At 44.0% G+C, this 15000-nt stretch overlaps 1 protein-coding gene across 2 annotated transcripts in view; it reads right to left on the reverse strand.

Annotated features, from left to right (window-relative positions):
- Nucleotides 1–15000, reverse strand: part of fibcd1b (fibrinogen C domain containing 1b) — a 95561-nt gene that overhangs the window by 27920 nt on the left and 52641 nt on the right. For both annotated transcript variants that reach the window (XM_060050502.1, XM_060050501.1), the window contains one exon: nt 1736–1832. In XM_060050502.1, coding sequence (XP_059906485.1) covers nt 1736–1832 — 97 coding nt within the window. The remainder of the gene's footprint in view (nt 1–1735; nt 1833–15000) is intronic.

A 15000-nucleotide genomic window follows, 5' to 3' on the forward strand; every position in this document is an offset into this window, starting at 1 on the left:
CTTTTAGCAGAATAATAGTCTTCTTTTAGCTAGAGGCTCTTCGATCTTCTGGGACCATCTGAAAAGATACGTGTTTAATATTAAATATATGTATGATTGGCTTGCTTTTACACTTGTGTGCTTATGTTTGGTGAGATGCCCAAGTTTTTAGTCCATTCATTAATGTAATTTTAATGGCCCTTCCATTCCTATGAGCACATTATCCCAATGCCTGAAATGACAATTTAAATGAAAGCTACTTTTGTTTGTTGTGCTCGTTAAAATGCACACGCAATTAAACGTAATTACACAAGAGTGAGTCAATAGAGACATTCTGGTTCGTTACGCCATTCTTGTCTCTTCATTTGCGTCACCTTAAACCATAACTGTAACCTTTGTCAGAAGGATTTCATGCATTAAAATACTTATGTACAGTTTTACACAATATTGGTGTATTTGGAGAATGCCTGAAGTTTTTGCAGGGCCGCAGAGTTGGAGGAGGGTGGCATTAGGGAGAGAAACAACCGTGGCCCCGCGATGAAATTCAGCCCCTGGTTCACGGCGATCGCAAATGCATTTTTCATTTTTTTGTTGCCCAGAGGGTAATCGATGATGGGGGTGACGAGACAACACAGCACCCTCTGAATAAGCAAAGGTGCTCAGGGAGGTTCAAAGTGGCCAGCCGGCTCATTCAGATGCACTCTGCTGAACCTTGAGTTTTCCGTATTCCTGCCGTGCTGCCACAGTGTAGCGCTAACACGTAGCATTCTGAACACGTACTTCATTGCACATTGCACTCTCCCTAATGGTCCTGCAGGTCTGGCCTCAGACCGAGATGTCATCTATTTACATTACTCCCTCCACATATTCTGCACAGTGCTTTTCCTCTGTGGGCAAAACGATACAAACATTCTGTGTATGTTGTGTTTGAAGGTTCTGCAGGTAAGAGATACCAAAGTTGTATAGTGCGAGCCGAAAAGAGTGAAAGCCAAATTTCAAAGAAAGCAACCAAAACAACATCACCTCTCTCTCTCCTCCCTCTCACCTCCCTCTCTCCTCCCTCTCACCTCCCTCTCTCCTCCCTCTCACCTCCCTCTCACCTCCCTATCTCCTCCTTCCCTTTCTAGTTTTGCCACCATTAAGAAGTATTGCATTTCGTGAATCTTTGATTGACAGACCAAAGGGATTCACAAATAATAATTTGTAGATGTAGGAAGTTCTAATTTCAGTGTGTTATCACACACGTGAAAGTGCAAAATGACACGACTGCCATGTTTTGTATTTTATTTACATTGCCTGGGTTACTTGTATTTATGCCATAAAAACAGGGGTTTTAATCACACACTGGAAAAACTGTCTTCATAAGCCCAAGTTGACCTTATGAATCATAAATAATAACCGTAAAATTGGTTTGCATTATTAATTCAGGTTGTTAGAATTTCCGTAGACCGACTTTTATGATCCATGGAATGGTTTCTGTAGAAAAATGACTCAATTAAATACGAGCACTGTCCAGTTGTTGATTTGGACAGAAAGATCAGCTTGCGTCCGTAAGGCAACAGGCCAGCAAAAAATCAACCATGTCCAATCAGATGGTGGTGTTCCAGAAATTAAACAATCCAGGGCACACAAAGGCGTAGGCACACACACACACACACACACACGCACACACACACACATGCACACACACGCACACACACACACGCACACACACGCACACACACACGCACACACACGCACACACACACAGACTTACCGAGCCAGTGTTCCCCTGTGATCTTGCCGAAACCCTCACGGTAGGAGTCCCAGGCTCGGAAGAAGTTCACTGAGCCATCCTCCCGGCGCTGGATCACCTAGGGATTGCCAGAGGGGTCAAGGGTCACACAGAATTCCCTTTCAAGCCAGAACTCCAGACAGTTCTTTAGACATTCTGAGTGACAGCGGTGCCTGGAAACAGACTTAATCTAGCAGTAAGGACGTCGGTAAATTGGTTTCTCCTCAAACAAGTCACGAATGCTTACTCATTGACGATGAATAATGCAGATGTTCTCCACACTAAAAAGGCAATTTGTCGGTAGATAATAAAGGGAATCCATTAAATCTTGATTGACTTTGAATGAAAATTGCAATTCAATCTGCATACCAAATGAGAGGCGTAGAAAGGAGGTCATATCTGTAATACAGTAATTTTTAATATGTCTTAATATACAGGCAGGGCGATTAAATTATCCGCCTTTCTACGCTCTTCGAATGATGAAATTCGAGCAAGACGAGTGATGTGTAGAAAGCACTTTTTTCAGCAAGACTTTCATAAAATGAAACTAAATATTTGATTCATTCATGTTGTTTTGGTTTCTTTTTATATATATATGTGTGTGTGTACATGTGCATTTGTGTTTGTGTTTGTGTGCATGTGTATGTGTTTGTGTGTGTGTGTGTGTGTGTGTGTGTGTGTGTGTGTGTGTGTGTGTGTGTGTGTGTGTGTGTGTGTGTGTGTGTGTGTGTGTGTGTGTGTGTGTGTGTGTGTTTGTGTGTTTGCGTGTGTGCTTTCAGGCGCAAGGTTGTGTGTGTGTAAGTCTCCATTTGTCCTCCAGTTTTTGTGTTTATGCATTGCCTAATGCACGTGTGTGTGTGTGTGTGTGTGTGTGTGTATGTGTGTGTGTGTGTGTGTGTGTGTGTGTGAGTGTGTGTATGTGTGTGCGATGAGTGCGGTATCCATATCATCAATGAAATTCTCTATCCACCAAAAGTGCTGACATTTCAGGTGTCAAGCGAAGGCGGAGGTAATGTACGCCTTCAGAGAGAAACACGCACAGATTGAAAACAGAGTATGACGGTCGTAAAGTGAAGGTCAGGGTTTGTGTTGAAAATAACAAAAACAATTGTCTAAGACATCTTTCGTTCAACATGACTGATGACTGGCTCAAAGTATCCCCCATCGGAAATCGAGAAACTAAAATCAACAAAATCTTCATCTTCATCGCCATCCTGACGAACTAATCATCGTCGTCAGCCTTTCTGTCATCCATGATTCCATGAGACACCATCCCGCAGACGTTTCACCCTCCATCCCTCCGCGACTTCTTTAAGCTAAGTTAGCAGGGGTAACCTTATCTTCTTCTTCCAAAAGAGCTGGAATCCCTTGATCGTAACAGACACCTTCACCTTATCATACTCCTCCACGCAGGGTATGAATCAGAATCTCACTTCCTCCTCTCTCTCAAGATGCTCACTCTCAAAGCAAGAAATCCCTGCATCGCTCCCTTGATAAACGACATCCCGGCCGAGATCTTGAGATGGGCCCGGCCAGACTTCCCATCATGGGAAGGTCTGGCGGTGCTCCACTGTTTTCCATTTTCCTCCAATCAAAATCCAGGATTGACAGCCACCCTCCACCGCAAACTCATGCACACACACACACACACACACACACACACACACACACGCACGCACGCACGCACGCACGCACGCACGCACGCACGCACGCACGCACGCACGCACGCACGCACGCACGCACACAGGCACACTCTTCATGTTACGCAATATGCAGTCTCATTGTCTGTAACCGGACCTAGCCCCACGTTAACGACCATCAGCATGTCATTAACATCATCATCATCATATTTCACAGGAACTAATTCAATCTCATCCCTGGGAGGAATCGATACGTAGAGTAGCGGGTGTGTGTTATGAGCTGCATGTATCTTTGGACTTCCATCCCTACCCTACCATGGTATTTTTGTTCCAAACTGGGGGAAATATGGTAATTATTTTTCCCACTTAAGGAATGAGAAAGAAAACACTTTAATTTCCTTCTTATCTGATGATGTCATAGTAGCTTATTAATTCACAGCTAAAGATAATCAGCGTTCATGCCCAATACTTAACACAATAGAGAAGCATAATCCAACCAATCTTCAAGTGCAACGGGCTGATCTCAACGGGAGTCAGAAATATTTACAACATATGTATCACACCATATGTGCTGCAAGAGCTATCTAAATATATATGCAGGTGTTGCATTGGTTAGATTTGATTTATTTATTTAAACTCGAAAATCCATTGAGGGCCCTGAAAAGCCCTAATTTCATTCAATAGAAAGTCATTCAATAGAAAGATCAGCATGTGTTCATCACTGCCAATCCGGATCTCCAACCCTTTACAGGATAACGTAAGAGTGTTAATCGTTTTTTATCCTTTACCCTCCCATCTCTCTCCTCTTTCTCCATCCCCCATTTAGCAAACCGAGGGTTGTTCAAACTGGGAGGAGATGACTCGGTAATGTTTTGTTCAAACATAATGGGGAGGATCTCCGCCTCCTCTTCGTCCTCTCCCTCATGGTCTTCATCCCTTCTTTTATCCTAAAGGAAGGACAGCCAGATCTGTATCTCCATCTTTCAACATGGTTCGGAAGCCTCTCTCCAGGAACCAGTTTAGTCCAGTGCAATCTGTCTATCTCTTTTCTGCTTAAGTTTTCTTGTGACCTTTTCCAGAACAATGGAGAGCGCCAATGTTATCACTATTGGCAAGCCACCCCCCCTGAGTCTGACTGACTGCAGAACAAGACATGACCGACGTCCACAAAGGCTGTCTGATAGCATTGATGTGCTAATAATACATTATAGATATCTATCTATCTAAATAGGCTGTGATCATCTCTTCTTTTTTGGCCTGGAACCAAAATCCATTTTGGGGGCAGTGAAGTATCAGCAAAAACAATTCTTGACATAACAATTCTTGAGATGCCTTCGCTGTACTATGTAGGGTTGAAGTCTTTGTTTACCGCTATACGCCTGGGACCTTCTGTGTGTTTATCCAGTAGTAGGTGTTACCGAGGCTGCTAAACGGTTACCGGTTACTGTTGACCACTGGTCACCCGAGGCTGATTCAAAATGGCTAACCGATAAGCAATTAGAGAGCTGGCAGGTTTATGATTAGGGTTGAAACCTCCTGTTCAATGGTTCCCTGGTTCCCCTCTCCCTGTCCCACAATTCTGTTGAGACCCCTCGGCTATAATTGTAAATTGAACCTGAAGGTCAAGGTGTGTGTGTGTGTGTGTGTGTGCCCTCGAGACCCGACGGGTCGACTCCCTTCAGGGATCATTTGTCTCACACATCCACCCGCCCCCACATGAGCGGGCCACTGACGGCGGCTTCGGATGAGGTGAAGCGAGCCGGACAGATTTCTAAACAGTGTAGCGAATGGCTTTGGTGTGTGTTTACATGTGCTGCTACAAGGAGCACTGTGTGCTTTTGGGCATTGTACATTTAGGGGAATTCTTTCTGACGCTTTTATCCAAAGGGAATCACAACCATTCATGTACACATTCACACACCGATTGTGGAGTCAACCCCGCAGGGCCAAAGCCAGATCGTCTTGCTGAGGGACACCTCGACACCAGGAGGAGGATGAGGCAGGGATCAAACCAGCTACCTCCCGGTTACCAGTGAACCCGCTCTACCTTCTGAGTTACTGTCGCCCCTCTAGGAAAGGAGAGAAGACTGGAGCATGTTTCACGTGGAACGCTGCATGGGTCAGCGCTTGGTTGTTAATCGTAATACCGGGAGGGATCTAGTTGCAAATAGAGGACTGGGTTTGGCCTAGCCTGACATCGCCGTGCAAATTTGCCAAATGCGTTATTTGTCTGGAACCGCTCAGTTCACTTTGATTTCCAAAGGGCGTTATCAACAACCGCAAACCAATATATCTCTGGATACCATTGGATAGACCTACAACCAATCAGAGCAATGAGCGATATAGGAGGCTCCTATAGGAGCACCGTAGAGCAGCGCCCTATAGCAGCGCCCTATAGGGTGCTCCTATAGGGTGCTCCTATAGGGCGCTGCTATAGGAGGCTGCTCTAGGGTGCTCCTCTGTACAGTCTTTGTATCAGACCAGCCCCATATAAGATCACCAGTTATGCTGACTGATAGCTGGAAATCTGTCAGAACGGGAGGGGGACAGACACATATGCCAGAGAAAACTAAGCTTAAGCTTGCAGATTCGTCCGGTTTTCCGGGTCGGAACACCCTGCTTTTGGAGGCTTTTTGCTTTCTCGTAAAATGCATTGGGCACTTTTGGGAAATGATGCAACCACCGAGACAGATAGCTTCCAACGCTACACCCAAGAACCGTCAACCATTATGGTAGGCTATGAGGTTTGGAAGGCTGCAAGAAGGAAGCATTTAAGTGATTGCCGGGCCCAGAGATAATTAAAGCAGCTCTCCTATTATATATAATTAATCGGGGAAGCCATGCTAGAACGTATCTTAAAGCTGACAGAAACGTTTCTATTGGTGTGTGGGTTTGGAAAAAATTAAGATTATTGTTTAAAGGGATTATTGTATGTTTGTTTATTGACTCAAATATCCGTCACCCATCAGAGGGGCCCCAGCTGCTAAGCTGAGAGAAATGCTTAAATATTACACGCAACAATAAACACAATTGATAGTTGTTGTTTTTTTTCTACAAAGTGCTAATTAGAGATTGTCACCCCAAAACAAGACAACTTAAATTTGTTGCATTTGTTTACTGTAGTGTTAAAGGTCCTTTTGCGGGATGGATTCGGGCTTCTGTTGACACCATCTAGGTAAACAGTACACCGTATTCCATCTGGGTTATCATTTTATACTCTGCAAAACATCAGCAGGAGATCAAACACACTGAACAAGAAAGGAGGAATATTTCTTATCCATCGAGTGGTATAAGGCACCAGATTCAGCAGAATTAGATACAGGATCAGATTCACATTCAGGTCTTTGACCAGCTCAGGGATGCTCTGCCCAGTTCTGTGTGGATACCTGGAATCCTTGTAAGATGTGACATAACCAATTCCCTAGACAGGGAAGGCAATACAAAACAGAAGTAAAGAAAAATATATTTACTGGGACTATAACTTTCACACATTGTCCTTCAGGTAAAGTAAAGAAAATAACAAACATCTAAATATGAATTATAAAGAAAGTAAAACAATGAAGGCTTTATATGGAAATGGCGAGCAATAAAACTATGTATAAACTTATCTTTTGAGACACATTGTATTCCTGTCCTCCAGTTTAGCTGTTATTATGTGTTCTAATCAGCAAACTAAGCTACTCTCATGAATGTAATGATACTATTCAAAGGTGCAATGTCTCCAATGAATTTGAAGAGGCATTGCATATACGCTGGAGCTATACCAGATATATATTCCCTGTCTTTTTTTCGACAAAAAACAACACAATTTCACACTCTCCAGATCGGTCCCTAAGCGACGGTCTCCACCTAACACCTCCTCCGGGTTATTTCCACTGGCACGTCAGACGAGGGCTGGTTTACCAGCTGCCATGAGCTCTTTAGCAGGCGTTGTGTTCAACTACAGGGGAGCCAGCATCCGGTCCAGATTGACTCGGTGCCCGGCGACAGGGAACAAACACAAGGAAAAGCCCGCCATGAGCGATTGTAAGCTGATAGAGGGAGATTCTCAAATCTGGCGCCTGACTTCTAGGTGGGAAACAGAAAAATAGACCTGCCAATATAGCCTGTTAGTTGCTAGCATCCAGTGCTTAATAAAAGCTGGTCACCGTGGCACTGAATCACTCTCAGGGCCCTATCTTGCATCCGGCGCAATTGACTTTCTACACTGACGCATGTGTCGTTGCTAGTTTGCAACTGGCGCAGAGCGTTCTTTTCCCTCCACCGCCACGCGCCTGTAAATAAGGGAATGATCTTGCGCCCCAAGGGGCGGTTCGGTGAAAGGAGGAGGCGTGTTCTGGCGCAAACATTCCCTGGTGACTTTAAACCAGGAAATACCTGGTTTAAAGTCAGTGGCGCGTTGTTCAGATGTTATTTTAAGGGCGCATGCATAATGTTGCTTGTGCACCTCGCACATCTCTCATCTCTACCTAGCCACACATTCTAGGTAAATTATTTGGGAAAGAACAGCTGATACAGCAATAATGAGTTGTACTTTAAATCAATTTATCTGCAAACACCGTACAGTAAACACATATTTTCTTAACACAGACATCGTGTACAAGCCCATAACTTTTAGGATTGATGAGTGTTTCATCATGAGAAAACATTGTTTGACCAAGTGAGTGTTAAAAAGAATGAATGAATGCGGGCGCGCGTGTATGTATGCGCAAAATAATTAATGAAAGCGGGCGCGCGTGTGTGTGTCCATCTGTTTAAACACACGCAAACTAAACACGTGACGCATAATACAGTCCATGGCATTGTATATTAAAAGGGGACACATGCATATTAGGAACACAAGTCGATAACGATAATGCATACAATACTGGTAAGAAACGATGTTTGTCAATGTATTACATAGATCATTGAATAGAACCACAGTTGCCGCATATCATGTGTGTTAAGGCCAGACATGGCAGGTGAATAGGGTAACATTTTTAAATACAAGGGATCACCATGAAACTTTACCAGTTGATTACATACATCATTATAAGAAAAAAATGTATTACAAGTCTTTGAATTTTGCATATTTAATTATGCTAATTAGGCTGAATCTCATTAAATATGCACGTTTTTGCATATATTTCCGGTGCATGAATCTTAAACTGTGATAAAGCCAGGACCAAAATTCTTTTTTTATTTTGTTTATATATCAAATGACAAAAAATCCTCACATGGATTTTAGGATAGCTGCTTTTATGACCTGGGAAATCAAAATATACTATCCATGGCCTTAAAAACCCTATTTTCGCCATGATTTCCAGGTAAAATGACCCATAAATCTGGCCAGGAACAATTTATAAATAAATCCATGTGTAGATGTCTTCATAACAATGCTATGTGTGAAACTGGGAAGTGTGGTGTACCTAGGTTCTACATAAGCTGAGAAATGTGCACCTAAAAATGGAAAAACACTCATTTTGAGAAAACGGCATTTAAAGATTCTTATGGCAAAAGCCAACCAAGCATGAGAGCATACCACGTGATACATTCGAACCAATCGTCCGGTCGGAAATCGAGTCCAGCCAATCAGATATCAGTTTTATGTTGTGCAGCAGATCGAGTGCTTTCCAATGATACCACGGAACACATATGACAGAGACCGGCTGTAATTTGAAACGGTGCGTAATAAAGCAAACGTTTGGTGAATCTTCTGTAAAATTCTGAGGCGCAAGTTGACAAACTATAATAAAACAAACACCTAAATGTTTCGTTTTGAATTTTTTTTTTCTTTTGTGCGAAACATTACATGTTAATGGTGCAAAATAGCCCAAAATATCAAAATTGACCAGTGACTGAAAAATCGATGATTTTGCCTGCCGTGTCTCGCCTTAAGTTTTCTTTGCCAAAATGTATTTGAGAACTCAGTCTTTCTGAAGTCGTGGAAGAAAACTCTATTCCATGTGTGAATTAGGCCATATTATTTAGCCATAAACTGAGCCATTTGAAGTTTGAAATTCATGTGGTCATGCATTTGTCTCATCGGAGACTGCAAACGCGCTGTCAAAATATAAACTTGTCCGATTAAAATGCGCTCATGGCTCTTAAAGGGCATGGGAGATGGCACTCTGATTGGTTTATTGCACGTTACGCCCAAACCACACCTACAGGTAATCAGGCTACTTCAGACCAACCCTTTTTAGATTTGCGCCGGGCACAAGTCATTTATGCGCCGGTAAAATAGCAACATCGCCATAGAACCGCCCACAAAGCTACTTGCTCAGTGTGTGGTGAGACACTTGACCTGGGAACACCGATGGGGTCCACAGGGATTCATTGAGAAAGAAAGAAGGAAAGAAAGAAGGACATAAAGAAAGAAAGAAGGAAATAATCGCAATTTGGCTGAATTATACATACCAAAAGTATACTAAGGCTTAATAGAAGAAAGAGGCAAAAAGGCTGAGATTATATCGGTTCCCTATATCAAAGGGAACCGATAAAACAAGTGACAAAGGAAGAAAGAAAACAAGAATAAAACCGAAAAAAATAAACAGAAAACAAAAACGAAACAGAAAAAATCAACAAAGAAAGAAAGGAGAAGAAAAAAGATAGAAAGAAAGAATTACCAAAATAAAGAAAGCTTGGATGCCAAAAGGCTCTAAATGAATCTGTTAAAACCCCTAACAGATGTGCACACTTGTGAATGCAGTTCAAAGTTGACTTGTTTAACAGGACTTCTAACATCTGCTTGCTTGATATCTTCATAACCCCGGCGGAAGAATAAAAACGGATTCTCCCTGGCAGCACTGCAGTGATGAGCGATGTTAACACACTCGGCAAACAGCGGCTCCCACTGAGAGCTGGGGCCCCGCTGCCCTCCTCCAGGTCTGGGCCCGTGCTAAAGGAGGTCGGGCCGCTGATGTCCAACGGACGATCGATTGAACAAATTGGAGGAAGACCGTACCGGGGCCTCGCCAGGAGGAAGCAGCCGCATTACGCAGCCGGCGGTGGGAGACGGGCCGAGAGCAGGACGAACAGGGAGTCCAGCAGGGAATACACACACACACAAACAAACAAACACACAGGTAAACAAACCAATCGATGCAAAAACAGACGGAGCGGAAGCAGGTGAGCACAAGACGGAAAGCTTTCTGAAAGACAAAGACAACAGGTGGAGAGGGGCAAGGCCGATGCTTTTTCTGTCCTCTGCCTGCCGATGCTTTTTCTGTCCTCTGCCAGCCCAGGAATACAGGGGAGATGTTGCAGCTGCTAAATTGTTGGTTCACCTTCCCTTACACAAGTCTCTGAGCTCTGCGACTAATGGTGCTCATTTCTGTAAAGGTCAATCTCAACTGCAGAGAGACAGCTCACGCGGTAACCACCGTTTGTTCTTCTCTGCTGCCGTGTTACCCCACAAAGGCTGCTGTACACACATGCACACACATACACACACAAACGCGCGCGCGAACACACGCACACACTCACACACACACACACACACACACACACACACACACACACACACACACACACACACACACACACACACATGAAGACATACACACAAAAACACACTCACAACCCGACACACACACACGCATGCACACACACACACGTACACACGCACACCCACACTTACGCACACCCGCGGTCCACGTGAATCCAAAGTACCATTACATAAAAAGCACATTACTCAACATGAGTAGGCCAGAGCATACGGAGGAAGGGACCGAACACACCGTTCTGCCTCTCCGACATGTTTTTGTGCCACTGAAAGAACATTTTCCCGTTTGCATATTTCATCGACTCAACAAACAATAAAAAACGTCCAACAAAAAATGGAAAGCGGGCCTTTCGCTGGGCTTAGTCCTCCACTGACACCTTTGAGAGGTAATTTGGAGATTAAAGATGGCAGCGTTAATACCGAGAAGAAATCACGCCGGGCATGCTGAATAAACCCTGAAGCCTTGGGGCCAAACAGGCACAAACACATAATTAGGCCGGGCGCGAGAGGATCAGCCGGTTTAGGAGCAGCTTCCCCACACACCAGAAAAGTCACTCAACAGTCACTCAACTTTTCTTTGGTTTTACAGCCTACTTTTACAGAAACACAGAAAACCCAGAGAACTATTCCTCTCTCTCTCTCTCTCTCTCTCTCTCTCTCTCTCTCTCTCTCTCTCTCTCTCTCTCTCTGGAAGAATCTTTGAAACCAATAAACCAACACAGAGATAAATATTTAAGGCCTTATGTGGAAAACACAGATATTGAAAAGCATACATAGGACATCTGGACTACCTAAAAGGTTGTGAAGGCCTCTATGGGGTTAGACAACACACACTCGTACCAGGCACGCAGGCACACCAACATACAGTCACACACACACACACACACACACACACACACACACACACATACAAACGCACATCAACACACCCACACATACACACACACACACACACACACACGCAAACCACCGCACACACACACAGACACACACAAACACACACACACACACACAAGCAAACACACACGCACCCACACATCACACACACAAACATAAACACACACACAAACACAATCGTACATTCCAGCTCAAACTTTTACATTTCAGTTGCAGCCGAATATAGTATTGGAGAGTGATTGCAGTACTTCTGATAAAAGCACCATTTGATAATGCAGAACCTTCGCTGCACTCCCATGAATCTACCCCTGATTCATTATTTACACTCTGGTCATTTTTAGTCCTTTTCCTTTCAGCAAATAAAATAGTAATCACGTAAAAGACATTACCCTAAGCCATGTGCCTGTATTCAAATGGAATTTCAAATATTCTTCTCTTGAAACAGAGAGAGAGATACGGGCCGAAAGGATTGCTTTATCTGGGACTTTGAGACTGTCTGTGCCGATACATATTTCAGTAGCAGTAGTTACTGTATTGGGGTTTGTGTGTGTGTGTGTGTGTGTGTGTGTGTGTGTGGTGTGTGTGTGTGTGTGTGTGTGTGTGTGTGTGTGTGTGTGTGTGTGTGTGTGTGCATTAGTGTGTGTGCGCATGTGTGTGTGTGTGTGTTGATCTGCATGTTTGTATGTGTCTTGCATGTGCGTGGTAGTCGCATGTTATGCATTGAACTGATAATGTTTTGAACTCTTGTGCTGATCTAGGATCTGTGTGTGGAGGATTGTATGTTGACGGGAATGAGGAGTGTTTGGAAAGCTAGTGTTTGATCCCCCCTCAACCAGCTGGCTGCACATGCTCCTTTCACAGTTGTTTTATGTGTTCAGGGGAATACAGGGAAAATTTCTCTTTGTGCAAACGCAACCCATACAACATGGACACTCATTGAGCTGTGTCCTAAAAGAATAGTTGAGTACAATAATGTTTTACAGATCTCACCAAGCATTTTATTATCAAATAACAGTGCACATATAGGAGACCTGAGACAAAGTTGATTCAGTTGTTAATGTAGTAAGGTTGATGCATTTGCTCGGAAATGAATGACCATTGAATTTGGCAAACTCTTCCCAACATTTTACATTAATTGCGCCTAACAGCGATACATTATTAATGTAACTGTTTGTGCCTTCGGATGGGTCAACCCCAATCAGTCAACTCTGGGACGTGTTTTCTTGTACTTGCTATTGTTTGCAGCTAGCCACTCCCCTGTCAGTACCGCTACGCTAGCCTGCGGTCCAGCTCCTCTGTTCTGTTCCTGAGTGCAGGATGCCAACATATGGCTCATTCTTTATTTAAGTTCAACAGGCAGCTGGTGAAAGAGCCAGCCAACCAAGAGCCTTCTCTCTCTCTCTCTCTCTCTCTCTCTCTCGCTCTCGCTCTCGCTCTCTCTCTCTCTCTCTCTCTCTCTCTCTCTCTCTCTCTCTCCTCTCTCTCTCTCTCTCTCTCTCTCTCTCTCTCTCTATCTCTCTCTCTCTCTCTCTCTCCCTCCCTCTCTCAATCTCTCTCACCCTCTCTCTCTCTCTCTCTCTCTCTCTCTCTCCCTCTCTCTCTCTCTCTCTCTCTCCTCTCTCTCTCTCTCTCTCTCCTCCCTCCCTCTCAATCTCTCTCACCCTCTCTCTCTCTCTCTCTCTCTCTCTCTCTCCTCTCTCTCCTCTCTCTCTCTCCTCTCTCTCTCTCTCTCTCTCTCTCTCTCCTCTCTCTCTCTCTCTCTCTCTCGTGCACACACAAGCATAACTACACATTATTCTATGCATCGGTTAGCCTCAATCCCTTAATAAGGCTGACGTGTTAGCATGATCAGCCTGAAAAAGTTCACCGGATCAGCTGCAGCTAGTGCATGATAGCACTTTACTGAGCTGCTGAGCAGCACATGTGAATATGCATGCAGGGAATAAAGGGCATATGCAAAGGCTTCACCATGCTTGTGCAAACCTACTGCAGGCGGACGTAGGCTTGCATTTAATGGATGAGCACAGTTACAATTTCTAATGCACACATGTCTGCACGGACACACAAGCTTTCGTGGCACACACACACAAACACACACACACACACACACACACACACCATAATGCATGCCTATTCTACACTTCCATGCACATACTCACACAAACATACATATCACACATGGAAGCACACACACCCACACGCAAGCATCACACATGGATGCGCACACGTATAGAGACACACACAAACCATATTCATCATCTTTGGTCTGACAGCTTGCAGAGTAGCTGTGCACTTTGTCAGTCTGGCAGTTAAGCTTTGTTTGATGATAGAAGGGTGAGACCTTGCCTATCACAAGGAGCGACTGACAGCCAGTGACACGCACACGTACGCACATTTTTAAATAATGACGGAAAAAGGTTCTTCCCTTGTCTTTGCTGCTGCCTTGGTTTTATTTTTTCCCAGTGAACCGCTAAGCTGTTCCCCCGACTTGGATGACTTCGATTTCAAATCATTTTGCGGCAAAGTACTCAACTTGGTACTTCATGTTGGTTGGGTTTTTTAGATTTTGGCATTCCAACCAGGTTGGCACATATTGATGTGCGGGAGAATACTTAAAGGCCCGCTCCCCCTACAGTCAGGTTCTTCCAGTGTAGTTCACGTCTTCACCAAGCTTACCCGTTTTTTTTTTTACACTGGACTTGAAGTATGCTTCCAACAAACATGCTCCCTGGAGTTCATTGATTTGGTGCGGCTGGTTTCTGTCCTTGTTCCGTCACACGGGCCTAAGCAAATGCGCCATCGCTTTAGGCTAACAGTCTAACTATGAGAAAGTTGCTTCTTATGCTGCTGTGCTCAGAAAAAAGCAACATAATACAACAGTCTATTAAGTTCTAGGATGCAAACTCAGGGTTTCTGAATGTACCTTGCATGTGTTTTGACCCAACACTCCTTAATATTGGGCTCTGGGTCACAGTAATGCTAACATTAGATAAATTAGATTAGACCTACTTCATTGGGTTGCAATCATCTTTTGAAGATATGCTGGTGATCTGCATGCATGTCCTCCTTGCAAGTTTATCCGAGGAGAAATACATTGAGAAATCCGCAAAATATATAAGGAAGGACTCTTTGCGGTCATCCCAACTGTTACCTGGAATTGATGGGCCTGCCTGCTTGCTGCTGATATTGACCATGTATGGAGGGGCATGCCTCATTAGCATATT

Source organism: Gadus macrocephalus, chromosome 4, assembly GCF_031168955.1.
Source record: "Gadus macrocephalus chromosome 4, ASM3116895v1".
NCBI lineage: Eukaryota > Metazoa > Chordata > Actinopteri > Gadiformes > Gadidae > Gadus > Gadus macrocephalus.